The sequence below is a fragment of the Aegilops tauschii genome, chromosome 3 (assembly GCF_002575655.3).
Source record: "Aegilops tauschii subsp. strangulata cultivar AL8/78 chromosome 3, Aet v6.0, whole genome shotgun sequence".
Taxonomy (NCBI): Eukaryota; Viridiplantae; Streptophyta; class Magnoliopsida; order Poales; family Poaceae; genus Aegilops; species Aegilops tauschii.
Window position 1 is genome coordinate 616,845,051 of NC_053037.3, and position 15,914 is coordinate 616,860,964.

General features: G+C 46.7%; 1 protein-coding gene across 1 annotated transcript; it reads right to left on the reverse strand.

Annotated features, from left to right (window-relative positions):
• Positions 1-9,937: 9,937 nt before the first annotated feature.
• On the reverse strand, positions 9,938-13,292 carry LOC109783440 (uncharacterized). Its single transcript, XM_073511357.1, has 2 exons — positions 13,044-13,292; positions 9,938-12,915 (listed from the first exon to the last, which is right to left on the reverse strand). Exon 2 carries the CDS (start codon positions 11,458-11,460, stop codon positions 10,510-10,512), a length of 951 nt encoding a protein of 316 aa, XP_073367458.1. The 5' UTR covers positions 11,461-12,915; positions 13,044-13,292; the 3' UTR covers positions 9,938-10,509.
• Between the last annotated feature and the right edge of the window lie 2,622 nt (positions 13,293-15,914).

The window sequence follows — 15,914 nt, forward strand, 5'->3', positions numbered from 1 at the left end:
ATGCATGAAAAATAACAAATGAAGTCAGAAAGGGTTGAAAACTGATGAGATGTGGCTTTGAATGGTGCATTTTGAACACACAAAAAGTCAGGAGTTCAAATAAGTTTAAAAAAATGAAATCCCTTTGTAACAGACGAGTTTCCGTATGAAATCCTGATACTTCGAAAGAGATTGTCCGTTTTGTACACGAAGTGCATCCAGTTTTTGCCGTAACCCTCTCAACTTTCTTGCACATGCTATGTGGATGAAATGATGATACCATGCCAACTTTCAACCTTTTCAGAGTTCATTTGAAATGATTTTCAATTTTAGGGTCTTATAGCTCAAAATAATTAGTAAATGCATGAAAAATAACAAATGAAGTCAGAAAGGGTTGAAAATTGATGATGTGGCTTTGAATGGTGCATTTTGAACACACAAAAAGTCTGGAGTTCAAATAAGTTCAAAAAAATGAAATCCCTTTGTAACTGATGAGTTTTCGTTCGAAACCCTGATACTTCGGAAGAGATTGTCCATTTTGTACACGAAGTGCATCAAGTTTTTGCCGTAACCCTCTCAACTTTTTAGCACATGCTATGTGGGTGAAATGATGAAACCATGCCAACTTTCAACCTATTCAGAGTTCATTTGTAGTGCTTTTCAATTTAAGGGTCATTTATAGCTCATGAACTAATAGCAAAAAGAATGAACTAAAAATAATCAATTAAAATATGTTGTTATGATGAACTAAAACAAAACTATAATATTCTTCAATAGCCAAAAGAATCAACTATAAAGCATTTATAAAACTCCAATAGCAAAAGGAATTTTCATAAAGAATGTTTTTGTTAGAAACTTTAATAGCAAAAAGCATTATCATAAAGATTTTTTTGTTAGAAACTAAAATAACAAAATCTGTTTTTGAATAGAATCATAAAACACAGTAATATTAAATAGCAGGAAAAAGAATCACTCCAAAATCTATTTTTATAATAAAGTTAATCACAAACTAGTGATTCACACAAATTTCAAAGAATTCAAATTTAAACTATTCAAATTTGAAAACTAATGGCACTAACAGAAAGTTTATAATTTTTGTGACCTAAAAGCAAAAAGAATTAAAAATAAAGCAAAAAACAAAAGAAAATAAATAAAACAAAAAACAAAACAAAAAAACTGGAAAAAAAACTGCCACCTATTGGGCCACCACGGCCTGAATACGACTAGAAACCCAACCTGGGCCAGGATTCAGGCCCGCAGAAGGCCCAATAGACCCACAGACAGCATAGTGTGAGATTAGGCCCGTAAGCCTGCATTTGAGAGGAGCTCGAGAGGGCAGCCGCAGCGGGGCTTATAAACCACTCCGAGCCCCTCTCAACTAGCGAGGTGGGACTAAACTTTTGGCCGCGACGCGGGCAGCAAGAGGCATTTGGTCCCGGTTGGTGCCACCAACCGGAAATAAAGGGGGTGCATTGGTACCGGTTCGTGAGACCAACCGGGACCAATGCAAAGAGGGCTTTGGTCCCGGTTGGTGACACCAACCGGGACTAATGCCTACCTTTAGTCCCGGTTGTTGCCACGAACCGGGACTAAAGGCTTTGCTATATAAGCAAAACACTTAGTAAATTTTTCAGAGTTCATCTGCAGTTTGCCCCGACGACGCCGACGCCGCCAGGCTGCCCCGACGCCGCGCGCCGCCTCGATGCCGCCAGGCTGCCCCGACGCAGCCCGCCGCCCCCGTCGTCGCCGTCGCCGTCGCCCGTGCCCGTCGTCGCCGTCGCCGTTGCCCGCGCCCTCGCCGTCAGCCGCGCCCCTGCCCCGACGCGCGCCGCCCCGGCCCGTCGCCGTCGCCCTGCCCCGCCATTCGCCGCCGTCGCCCCCTACCCCGAGCGCGCGCCCACTGCCCCGTCGCCATCCTCGCCGCCGACCCCGCGGTCCTCCTCACCTTGGTCCGGCCGGCGCCCTCCCTAGCATTTTTTCTTGTTTTTTTCATATATATATATATGCTTGTTTTTTATATATATGATGATATATATGCTTGTTATCATAATTGTTTTTGTTCATATATATATATATGTAATGATTTTTTAATAGAATATGATGTTTTTTTCATAGATGATCACATATATGATGTATGCATGGATGTGGATGAAATATGATGTTTTTTTTGTTCATAGAACATGATGAAATATGAACAATGCATTAGGCAAAACCTTTACTTTTTTTCGAAATTTTCTATTTGAACATTTTTTATGAATGAGAGGAAAAAGGAAAATAAGAAGAGGAAGAAAGGAGAAGAAGAGGAGAGGAAGAAGAGGAGAAATAAATAAGAAGAGGAAAAAAGAAGAAAAAGAAGAGGAGAAGAAGAAAGGAATAGAAGAGAAGAAAAAAAATAGAAAAATTCTATTTTTTCTTCTTCTCTTCTATTCCTTTCTTCTTCTCCTCTTTTTTTTCTTCTTTTTTTTTCTTCGATCTTCTCCTCTATTCCTTTTCTTCTTCTCCTCTTTTTATTTCTTCTTCGTTTTCTTATGTTTTATCGGGTCTGTCGTCGTCGATATACCCCTCTCCCGATAACTTCAACACGAGGGGGGGGGGTCGATATACCCCCTCCCCGATAATATTATTTTCCAATGTACGTATGTCGTCGTTGTCGATATAACCCCCTCCCGATTACTTCAACACGTGGGGGGGGGGTCGATATACCCCCTCCCCGATAACATTATTTTCCCATGTATGTATGTCATCATTGTCGATATATATAACTCCCTCCCAGATAACTTCGACATGATGGATGGTCGATATTTATACCCCCTCTCGACCGTGATAACTTATACCACGGGAGCACCCCCCGGCCCTCTCGCTCGACCAAATCTCTCGAGGACACCCAAACCCTAGAAAGAAACGATGTTGGTCTCCTACCCCCTCCCGCCGCGCCCCTACCCTTGAAGCGTTGCCGAGGCCACCCCAAACCCGGAATAAGCTAGGTCTACGTTTGCACTAATAGATCCACCTGTTGTCATGTTTGTGTAATAATTGCCATGTTGTAATATTTGCAGAAACAATGGAGCACGGACGAGACGAGCAAGCAGAAGAGGTGTTGGGGGACATAATCTTAGCCGGAGGTGATATCTTGTCGTATCTTAACGACAATGATGGTCTGGAAGAACAGGGTGAAGAAGCAGGCTACGGTGATCGAAGAGTGGAGGAGGAAAGACATGATTATGATGGCTCCGGTGACCCAATGCTGGTGCAAGAAGGAGCCCGTGGTGACGGCTCCGGTGACCGAACAGAGTCCGGCCAGGTAAATATATTAGTTAAGCCTGTGCTGACTAGCTAATTGATGCATTCATTGTTTTGGTATGTACACATATTAATTAACACTCGTCTTTCTTCTTTTTTCTAGCCCTCCGGATCGAGCACAACTTCGGTAAAGAGACGAGGCCCGAAGAGAAAGTTGCGCTCGGATGAAAGGTTTGAGATCACAGCAATCGCACGCGACGGCCAACCGATTGAACCCATCCGGACAAAGGATGCATTTGCTGCTCAGTGCGGGGTTCTAGTTAGGGACAAGATCCCGATCAGCATCCACCAATGGTATAAGCCTAAGAAGGAAGACCCTGAGGTATCTTATGTCAATGATATGCAGAAAGATGATCTTTGGACTGAGCTGAAGGCAAATTTCACCCTACCGCCAGAGGAGGATCCGGAGAAGCCAGTTAAAGAGCAATTAATCAAGTCTCATGCTCTTAAGAAGATGGCAGACCTATTCAGGAGGTGGAAGAATGAGCTGAAAACGTTTGTCGACAAAGAAGAGACACCAGAATTCATCGGCCGGTATGAGAAGATCAGAGATCACTGGCCCGCATTTGTGGCCCACAAGACATCGGAAAAGAGTAAGAAGATGTCAGCGACAAACAAGATGAATGCTGCGAAGAAGAAGCTTCACCATCGCACGGGGTCAGGTGGCTACCTCAAAGCCCGGCCTAAGTGGGCCAAGGCTGAGAATGATCTACTTGAAAAAGGGATCGAACCACAGACAATGAACTGGACAGACCGTTGCCGGACTTGGTTCTTCGGGGCTGGCGGAACCTTGGACCCTGTATCAGGGAGGTGCGTTTGGACGAACGAGCTTTTGAGAATACCAGTCAAGAAGATTCAGCAATATATCGATGCAGCGCAGCAAGGGACGTTCGTTCCAGACAGAGAGAACGACGAGCTCACAATGGCCCTCGGGAATCCTGAGCACCCTGGACGGACACGAGGCACGCTAGGCTCCGTTCCGTGGAAGGCTGGTTTTCCGGACGCAGGCGGTTACAAAAGCCAGGAGAGGAGGAAAAAAAAATGGAGCAGACCCAAATTCAGAAGCTGCACGAAAGGGTTCAAGCGCTAGAGGAACAAGACGGCAATCGACATGCCGAAACTACCCCCGAAGCTACCCCGCCATCTCAGCGGAGAAGCAGCATGGCTTCCACCGAGCTGCTTTAGCCGGAGCATGTCTTGACGGCTCCTGCTAGCTACCCCGTGGATGCTATCACGGAGTCTCAACATTGCCACCTTATGGCGGAATGGCAGAACTTCAAAGTCAAGGCGGCTGTTGGCTCTGTTTTACCTCCTGAACCCGGCGCAACCTACCACTGCCGGCCGATTCCAGAAGGATATGCTAGGGTGATGGTGGATGAAATAACGGAGGGATTTGCGGACCTCCAGCTTGACCACCCTACCGGTGAAGGGGAGACTCGGCTGGGTTTAGCTCTGAAGACTCTGTGCCTATGGCGGAAGGAGCTCATTAACCTTCCAAACTGGACGCCTCCGGCAAGTAAGGGCACTCCGCCGCCGCCTCCTCCTCCGGCAAGTGATCAGGGCACTCAGCCTCCTTCTCCGGCGCGTGGCAACACTCCGCCTCCTCCTCCGCCTCCTCCTCCGGCGAGTGGTCAGGGCACTCAGCCTCCTTCTCCGGCGCGTGGCGGCACTCCGCCTCCTTCTCCGCCTGCGCCGGCGTGCCAGAGCAGCCAGCCTCCTCCTTCTCCGCCTCGTCAGCAAGGGCAGAAGAGACCCGCCGCCGCTCCGGCTGCTCCGGCGCGTCGTAGTCCTTCTCCTCCGCCTCGTAAGCAAGGAAAGAAGACAGCCGCAGCCGCTCCGTCTGCTCTGCCGGCGTCTAGCAGTACAGCTGCCAGAGGCGGGAGGCAATACAGATTCGGTCCTTCTCTGAAGACTCCAGAGAAGTTACCATACGAGAGGACCGAGGAGGAGAACGCGAAGATCGTGCGAGCCGAAGTGAAGAACTTCTTTGAAGGGGTGAAAGCAAAGAAACATCCACCTCCGGAGGAGAAGGTAGATCCGGTGAAAGCGAAGCGCACTCTGGATGCCCTGACAAAACCACCAATGTCTCGGCCGAAAGGCAACTATGAGCGCATTATTGCAAAGACATTTGTCAAAGCGGAGCGGTCGGGAAGTATTGTCAGTGATCAAAGGTTAAAAGAACGACGAGCTGGGAAAAAAATTGCCCAGCTCGGCGAACAAGCGAACCAATCGTGCCCCCCGCTCAAGGTGTCTAAAGACACCGTCGCTGCAGATCCGAGGATGGTGGCCGGTTATAGCAATCTTGGAGATTACCTGCCCGACGATGTACATTATGAAATCATGGAGGTGGACGAACACAAATACCATTATGGGAAGCCTCTCGTCAAAGATGAAAGATCTCTAACAACGATGATGCGAAGATTACATGATTGGTACATGAAAACCTGCAGAGAGTCTGATGGGATGAATACTTTGACGCTGAGAGTTAAACCGGAGCATGACCTCGTTGGAATTGAACTGCTGAATGTTCCATTTGAGGAGTTCTTCCAGTTTTTCAATCAAAAGGCCCTCGATAAATCAACGATCACTTGCTACTCTCTGTAAGTAGTACTACTTCTGTCATTAAGTCTCTCTATATAGGTCAGCTCTTTCATTGCATGTATTTATAATTATCCTCACTATATTATGCAGATTGAAGATCCCCGAATTGAAGAAAAGACAAATCGGTGATATTGGGTTCATTAACACAAATCTCATAGATGCATATACGGTTGAAAAACATGCCAAAGAAGCCGAGGCCAACTTGCTACGATCGTTGGTATTAAATCAAAACAAAGATATAATACTCTTTCCTTACAACTTCAAGTGAGTGTTACTGTCTTGTGCATATTCGGTTTCCCTTATTAGTCCAGGTTATGGTAATGTAATTGATGACTTATGCATGCATGCGCAGCTTCCACTATATTCTCCTAGAGATTAAGCTTGAGCAGGGAGTAGTAACCGTCTTAGACTCGAGACGAAAATATCCCCAGGACTATGCGGACATGACTCAAATGCTCGAGAAGTAAGTTAAATCGATCATTATCCACCATATCAGCAACTTTGTTCATTTCCTGATATCAAGTAATTGTTTTCTTTGTCTGGCAGGGTTTGGAGAAAATTCACCACAAAAGCTCCGGGACTGCCGAAGAAGCTGCAATTTAGACACCCGAAAGTAAGTACTATAGTAGCATGTTCCGCACATCTCCTAGTGATTCAAGCGCTAGTTTCATCAATACCATTTAGCATGCTTGCTTATCAGTTAGATTGACCTCTATTTCTTGTAAAGTGGTTGTGGCAGGAACAAGGGAATGATTTCTGTGGATACTACGTTTGCGAGTATCCGCCACACGACCTGTGAGCGGGGCTACTCTGACGAACAATATGAAGTGCGTAAGCAATAATATTCACAATTTTATTTTATTACCATCATTTGTGTCGAGTTTCATTTATTCATATATATATGTATTGACCCCCTTCTTCAAATTAGATGTTTCGGATGCGGGATGAACTCCTAGCAGAAGATCGTATGCGAGCAATTCAAGAGGAATTGGCGGCATTCTTCCTTGACCACGTGATCGCTGAAAACGAAGAATACTATGTGGACCCTGTGTTCTTACAATTTAATTAGGAGATTATATTGTAAGAGATAATTATTGTATATATGTAGCCGGTAGTGTCAGATAGATATACGAGAACTTGTTGTTCGACCAATCTCTCGGAGAAGGAGAGGTGGTCGATATCACTTCTCTCTGTATGCATATGTTCATGACGATCTTCTGTTTCCTTCATTTGCTTACTAGCTAGCGTGTCTAGTCCTCTCCATACGTATATAGTACGTAGCGTCGATCAAGCACAGAGATAAGAGAGGACACTTCTTTCTATTAATTAGCTAGCTAACACAATATATGAAACACCTAAATTAACACCCCAAAACCCCCCAACCCCACCCCCTTTCAAAAAAAAAAACAAAAACCCCAGCCCCTGAAATGCTGACGCGTGGATGCCTATTGGTCCCGGTTGGTGACACCAACCGGGACAAAAGGCCCTGCCTATTGGTCCCGGTTGGTGGCACCAACCGGGACCAAAGGCCCCCTGCCTGGGCTGGCAGCAGCGGCCACGTGGAGGACCTTCTGTCCCGGTTCGTGTAAGAACCGGGACTAAAGGGTTAGGGCTTTAGTAACGACCCTTTAGTCCCGGTTCGAAAACCGGGACAAAAGGCCCTTACAAACCGGGGTAAAAGCCCGTTTTCCTACTAGTGGCCAAAGCCACCAAATAACGCAAGCACTCTCACCCTGGTGAGAATTATGAACTTGTGATCAATCCCATGTAACCAGTTGCCAAAAATATTAGCAACACCACATGGAGGATTCAAGCTTGAAGCTATTTTCATGATTGACCATATAGATCGAGCTAATTTGCATAGGAAGACCAAGTGTTTTATTGTTTTGTCATGATGACAAAAAACATATTGCGTATTTCCATGCCAATTCCTCTTAATAATGTTATCTTTGGTAAGAACCATTCCTCGACGAAGGTACCATGCAAAGATTTTATTCTTAAGCGGTATCTTCATCTTCCAAATCTTCTTATTATTATTATCAACTGACACATCAGATTGGATCAACGCTCTATACATTGAATCTACCGTGAATTTACAACTCACATTTAGATTCCACTGAAATTCATCGACTTCATGTGATAAATGTACCATGTTGAGACGATTTATCTAATCATTCCATGATGCAAGTCTGAGGCCTATTAAATCTCGTATGAACGTCACATACGGAGGAAAGGATTCCAGAACCGTGGTGATAGTATCACTCTTATGAGGAACAATATTATATAGAGCTGGGTATTGTTCCTGGAGTATGGCATTTCCTAACCACATGTCCTCCAAAAATCTAAACTCTGAACCATCTTTAATAAAGAGGGATCCATAGCGGAAGAAGAATTTCTTCGTAGCCATTAGACCAGCCCAAAAATGTGAGTCCCCAGGCTTCCAACATACTTGGGACACTGCTTTTGAGCCTATGTATTTTTCTCCTTAGGAGGGTTTGTCATACAGTATCCCCCATCGACAACTTAAACAACCACTTACCGAGTAGGGGCAGTATTCTTAACCTCAAGATCATGAGTATCCAACCCTCCTTGGTCTTTGGGATCGCAAACCACGCTCCATTTAGCCAGTCGATATTTCTTTTTATCACTATCTCCTTGCCAAAAGAATCTTGATCGGAAATAATCCAGTCAATGTAAGAATCCTTTCGGAATTTGGAAGTATATCATATACAGTACCATATTACTTAGTACTGAATTTGTGGGAACCAACCTTCCACCCAGAGATAGCAGTTTACCTTTCCAACTGCTTAACCTTTATTGTAGTCTCTCATCGACGTGTGCACTAAGTAAGAAAGTTTGATGTGTAATAAATGTGTACATGAGATGTCGTGCTTATTCAAAGGTGTGCTACTTCCTCCCATGTATGTCATCACTCTCCGTCCCTGAAAAACAACAAATACAAACCAACAAAAGAAAAGCAAGAGTGGTTATAAGTTGAGTCAGCCAAGTACAATCTAGAGCCTTAAGAACAATAAGCGAACAACATGAGAAAACACCAGTCAAGCATCAAATCCCTTCAAGGAAAAGAATTTGCAATCCAATACTCTTGGAATCAACAATCAACACTGGGCAATAAGCGCTACGGAGTATTCACACGCGACGCTGACTAATCACCCTATGACGGTTCTCACCGACCTGGCTCTAGCACAATGGAGTAGTCCACACGTGATGGAATTCACCGACCAAAACAGAGTAGTGCATGTGGGACAGTTTTCACTGCACCAGGCTATCAAAATATCCAATCACGAAATTCCAACCAAAAGAACGGCAAGCAACAAAAAATAAACCCAACAACCTGCAACCATATAAAAAGGTCATCACACACTTGGCTTAACCTTGTCGGGAACTCGGCGTCGCGCCCTCGGCACCGGCACTCATCTTAACCTGTTGAGGTAAACTACACTCAAGACCTAATCCCCGCTAACCACAACTCTATTTCAGTAATACATGAATATATCGCTCGAGCAAATCCTAGACAACCGTTCTCAGCTTAACAGATTTTTTTGACTAAATGGCTGGGTTGCTCGCTGTTCTGTCCATAGCTCATAGAGCGCTTAACCAATTGCATAAAGTAACTACATATCGGATATCTACATAAAAATTCGTACAACTTTTGTTAAGGCGACTATGACAAAATTTCCGCATACATGATTTAGAGCTCGCAACCTTTGTCTGTGGACTCAAGATTTGGGGACATTGTATGTATGAATCATATGGACCTCAAGTATGGTATTTTATATTAAACAGAGGAGATGGTCAGAGTAGATTAAAGGTTCTCAATCTTCGGTATACACGGGTACAGGAAACATTGTTGGGGATGCTCTTAGTCGCAAGACAAATCCCCCCAATAGTTAATTCCTTGATCATTGACTTCGATCGAGTGCGTTATGGTGGTTGCTAGAAGGAAGGTGCCAAATTGTTATGGTGACTGATAGAAGGAAGGCGCGAGAGGGCCGGCCGGTGGCCTTTTGCCCACGGCCGGGAAAGAGGGAAGTGATTTTCTTCTTAATTCTTGCTTGATTAGATGATACATCTCCTCTCTTTATATAGAGAGGTTTACTTGACTCCCAAGCAAGGCTTACTTGACCCCTAAGAAAGCGACCCTTATCTTTAATTAACCCTAAGACTAACGGGTTATACCGCCAGCCCAGGCCCATTAGGCCCATTACATACTCTAACACTACACCCCACCTGGACATGCAACTTGTCCTCGAGCTGCAGCCTAACCAACTTATAACCATGACTCGACGCAACACAAACCTAACACCTAAAAACAAGCCTTTTACATCTCAGCTTGTTTTATTACTCTCAACCTGAAATGGACTGGGACGCTTTATTTTGGACCCCTTAACAAAAAGTGGACACCATCCGCACGTCGGACGTGCACGTGTACATCCACCTAGATCCCATGGACACCACCTGGACAAAAGGAGTGCATGTGTATGGCCACCTAGAAGTGGTCGCAAGAGTGACCAGCAGAGGCGCCCGCGCGGCGGCCGGTGGCGGAATGCAGTGGTGCTACGCGGTGCGCTCCTGTCGGTGACACCATGCCTTCTCCCTGTCGGACGGCTATTGGTCTGCACCGCACAGGGAAGAGTGGAGGGCTTGCGATGGAGAATGACGAGGAGGGGTGCGCCCCCAACCGCCGATGTCGCAGACTTTGAGGTCGCTGCCCGCGGGGAAAACAGCATGCCCGCTGCCCGTGGGGGAAACTGCATGCCCAAGATCCCTGACGCAGCGGATGAGATCGAGGTCCTTTGCGCAGCGAAGGGCAATTTGGAGGAGTGGCAGCTGCAGACCACGCATCTTCCGCACACGCCGACGCGCTAGGAGGCCGCGCGCAGCAGCCTGCAGCCTCACCGCCGCCGACACGTGGCGGGTACCGATCCAAGACGGAAGCGGTGACGGCGATAGTGGGAATTTGATCTGCTGGATGGGGACGCCCTGGGACGGCGGCGACGCTGATGGGAATGAGGTCGTCGCAGTCCCGTCGTAGGGCATCCCATACTGGTACGAGATGACTGGAGCCGTGGTCGCGGTCGAGGGTGGCGGCAGCAAGGGTAGCTGCTGTTGGTGTGGCGGCGGAGGAGGTGGCTGCTGGGGATGCGGCTGGGGCGCATAGGGCCCGACGAGGAAGGCCCTGATGCCCGCCACGGCTTGCCGTAATTCCAGGATTGCAGCTATCATGTGCTTCGGGGTGAGGACGAGGGCGGGCGGTGCCGGGGCATAGGGTGCAATCGCCCCTGAGGACGCCAGCACGCCCAATGCCGGCGCACCTGCTGTGTGGGGCAGCAGCGCCGTTGAAGACGCTGGTGGCGGCGGGTAGGTGTGCGGCGGCGGCAGGTGGGAAGAAGTTGGTGGAGGGCTGGACATTGATCGAATCCGGGAAAGCTGATACCAGATTATTATGGTGGCTGCTAGAAGGAAGGCGCGAGAGGGCCGGCCGAGGGCCTTTTGCCCACGGCCGGGCAAGAGGGAAGGGATTTCCTTTTTAATTCTTGCTTGATTAGATTGATACATCTCCTCTTTTTATATAGAGAGGTTTATTTGACTCCCAAGCAAGGCTTACTTGACCCCTAAGCAAGCGACCCTTATCTTTAATTAACCCTAAGACTAACGGGCTATACCGCCAGCCCAGGCCAATTAGGCCATTACGTACTCTAACAAAGTGGTTATTTCGTTTCGTATGCAGGAGTTGTAGAGGCATTTAAAACCCCGAAGAGCAGTTGATCTTCTTTTGACTTATCCTATAAACTCTGTAGTTCAGTTCTTTATATAAAAAAATCACTCCAACAATCGCAAAAACTAACTGAACTATCTTCGCTCTGCTTCGTGCTCAGCTTGGAGGTCTAGACGTATCTACCTCTAGCAATAGATCTATCCCACTCTATCCAAGCAGTCGTTTTTCACTTCTTTCTGTTCAGTTAGCTATACCAGAGCGAGTTTTGGAAGCGCTATAAGAAGATCGGCTGTTGCAGCAAGTTAAGAAGCGCATTCAAGAAGGCAGGACCAGAAAGTTTTACTTTACATGGCGAGGGAGCAGCCTATTTTTGTTGTTGTCCCTTTGTGCCACAGAAATCAATGGTAAATGAAGATATTCTAAGAGAGACATATCGTACTGCATAGACATATATCCAAACGATGAAAGGATGTATCAAGGTTTGAAGAACAAGCTTTGGTGCGCGCTCCCGCACACACACACACACTCGCACACACAACACACGCACACACACACGTGCGCGCACGCACATACACCCACGCACATGTGCGCACGCACACACCCGTTTGCTAAAATTTCTATCGATCACCGTGAAGATCAAACAGCACAGCATACATGAAATAAACAAACAGGGAATTTGTTAATGGAGAATGATTAGAATCTACACCTCGAGCTTCTGAATCTTGTTCGGTCTGTGGCGGAAGCGAGAACGGTACAGGGTGGGGGATCGTGCGGGGGGGGGGGGGGGGGGGGGGGGGGTGGTGTTTTGAGGAAAGAATGAACACACATAATTCTTCGCGGGAAAGGTGTAGTATTGCCTGATCTCGCCGTCCAATCACCAAAAATAAACGGCCCATATTGCCAGGATGTACTATAAAAAGAGTCTTTTTTATTATGATTCTGAACGGAAGCAGTTTTATTGATTACACGTTGTAACTAATTAAGTTCACACCCAAAGTTCCAAACAAAAATTTAAGTGCACACCCACATGAGAGCAGGGCCATACTCAAGTTTTATTATCAAGTACCCGATCGAGCGCATATTATTGCGAATATATATAGTTGACTTTGGCCGTACGTGGAAGAATTAGCTAGCTTGCATGCATCAAGGCTGCCCTCCATTGTCCGGGTGAGGGGGAGGTCCACCGACACCGCGTGGCGGCGGTGGGCATCGAAATAGTCCGCGGCCACATGGAATCGGAATGTGGGGACGGGGAATGATACCACGCGGTGTGCTTGGGATTGACCCGGGTCGACCTGGAAAAGAAACGCAGGCATGCATCCATGATCACTCCAACTGTTTTGCCTAACGAAATTCAGAATTTCATAACGAGAAACAGTAATTAGTTTTGAGGGCGGTTAGTTCAGGGGCAGGCGCTAATTACCGCTGATCTCCCTGTGAACTCCGTGGCAGCCCGTGATAGCAGCGGAGAAGACGACCAGCAACGCGACCACCAGGAGACGGGCAGCCCTGGCCAGCGACGCCATCTTGTGGTCAGTTGTGACTACTTAGCCATCTCGAGGCTTAATTTGAGCTGTGTGATGGATACCCGCCTCCTGCTGCTGCTCTCCCAAGGCCCGTACTTATAGACGCGAGTCGATCCCAGCTTTTTCTAAGGCATTTTTGAGCTGGAGAGACGAAGCTAGTTGGCTCTTTTTGGTGCATTTCACCGTTGAAGATAATCGTCACTCCTTTTTTGTGGTGGTGCACACGTACACGTACGTACGTACGTGTGAGTGCTAGCTCCAACTTGAACTTCTCCGGCTAGTGAAGCCTAGCAAGTGATCCGAGTGGTGACAAACTTTACCGTCCGTGGCGCGACCGGCGAGTGAGACAGAGAGAGATGGGTGAGCCGGCCGACGACTCAGCTCAGCAACACGACGACGACCCCGGCCGGGCGGGTCTTTCCACCAAGGAAAATTGACGACCAAAATGCACGTAGGGCTACAAGATTTTCCACATTTCTTTTTCACCTAGCTAGAATGCACCCTGCAGGAAGGTGTTAGCCTGTCCACTTTAACTAAATTGCTTATTTTTTAAATTTCACTAAGTCGATTTTTGAATGATCAGCATGGTAGTTTTCATTATAGATTTTTTTTACTAACTAAGTAACCACTGGTGTGGCAGCAGGCAGCTCCGGCTCCGTGGCACAGCCCATGATCACCGCGGAGAAGACGACGAGCAGCGCAACGATGAGGAGACGGGAAGCTCTGGCCAGGGACGCCATCTGTGCCGTATATATGTCATCGCAAGTATATAATGTGCTCTGATTTTTTTATAGCTTTGAGCTGTGTCTGTGGAGTATATCCTTATACACATCAGTCGAAGACACGAGGTCCAGCTTTGAGGGCTTTTTGATAGCTGCCGAATGAGCGCCGGTGCATTTTGCCGTTCAATATAATCGTCGCTCTTTTTTGTGGTGGTGCACACGTACGTACGTGATTGCTCAGATATATTTCGCTGGTTAGTCAAGGACAGCTTGGCCCTGGGTGCAGCGGCGAGAGAGAGACATGCATGAGACGGCAGACCATTCAACTCAGCAACACGACGACGACCCGGGGGTCTCGAGTCGTCTCGCCACAAAAGGAAAATCGACGTGCAAAATGCACTTATAGGCTTATGGCCACTGAATTTTCCACCATTCTTTTTTTCGAGGAAACACCCTGGGGTGAACTTAAATACTACACCAAACTCCACAATTTTTACTGTCAAAATTAACAAAATATATGTCCATGATTCTCTCTTTGGTCGCAGTATTTGTAAATAATGAAAGTTATGGCCGATGACGTTGTTAGCTAGAGGAGCGTCATAGGCTCACTAGTTCGCTTAACTTGTCTCGTCCCTCCATCTGGTTTTATAATGTCTAATCAGGGATTTGGTTACCACATATTTCGTCCCCCCTCGATAAATGGTCATTTCGAGCAAAATAAATCGATTTTTTTGAATTTGTTAAATTCAAACGCTCAATGTATAGTAAAGTATGGCAGCACCTCACAGCATTCATGTAGATAAAGTTCCACTGAGCTTGTTGCTCTCTTATGATAAATATAGGTTCAAGTGCTATCTATATCTATTTTGAAAGAATTTGAATTCAAAATTCAATTATAAATTTTGTTTGAAATTTTCTCGAAATTTTGTGGTAACCACGTTTACCGCCCCCGGTAAAAATGCCCCCCTCGGTAACCAAAACCGTGGGTATAATATGCATCTCGAGGTTTATTTTGACCATTACCTATACCTACCTATATACTAGCACACTGTCAGCGTGAGAGCATTCTTCTCACCATGCCCCTCTTGGATATGCGTGATGATTAGATGAAAATACGTGCTCGAGTTCATTTGCCATAATCTATGAAAACGGCGCTCACCTCAGCTCGTTGTCTTGCGGTCTTTGCCTGATTAGTATCTCTGCCAATGGGTCTAGCTATCCCGTCTGTCCTGATATGGGGGCTTCAAATTCTCATACAATATTGGCAATATAGACTCTTGCAGTATTCAAGGCTTTTTATGGTTCCCAAGTTCACAATGATGAGATGAGACACTATTTTATCAAACCAGCTCAAATTTGTTTCACAAGTAACTTCAATAGTATTTAGGGGGTGTTTGATTGTAAGGGACTAGACTTTTTTTAGTCCCATGGACTAAAGAAAAAAGACCCTCCAGTAGAATCTTTTTCTAGTCCCATAAAAAAAAATCCCTCCTGTTTGGTTACATAGGGACTAAAAGAGACTTTTTCTAGTCTAGTTCTTGTAACCAAACAGGGCCTTAGAAAGGCTCAGGGTGAGACAATCATCTAGTGTTTCTTTAGTAATACAACAGTTGCTTCCTGAGAGCATGCCACACGGCTTCCCGTACAAGTTGCCATACAAAAGCATATGGGTGAACGGTCGATTTCGGGAGCGTAAACATTTGGAGCCGGTGCGTCGGCCGAACTTTCCGCCAGCTTGCGCGCCACGCTGGCTCACGCAACACGGAAACAGCCACCCCGCGCGAGACACGTGTATATGGCGGGCCCCACACGACTTTTCCTCCTTTTCTTCCATCCCCAGCCCATCGCGGCTCTGCTCCTCCACAGCCTCCCCCATGCTGCTCGCAACCTCCAGAAGCTCTCTCACCGGCGGCGAGTGCTAGCGTGCGATGCCGCCCAACGCCGCCTCTCCTTCATGGCCGGCGAGCCCTTCTCCGATCCTCTTCCTCAATTCATATCCCCGCTAGCTTCCTGCGGCCATGGCCGTCTGCAACCCTCGGATCTCAG

Bases quoted from the DNA above. Each gene is read 5' to 3' on its own strand.
- LOC109783440 (XM_073511357.1), bottom strand. From the start codon at position 11,460: ATGTATCAATCTAATCAAGCAAGAATTAAAAAGGAAATCCCTTCCCTC.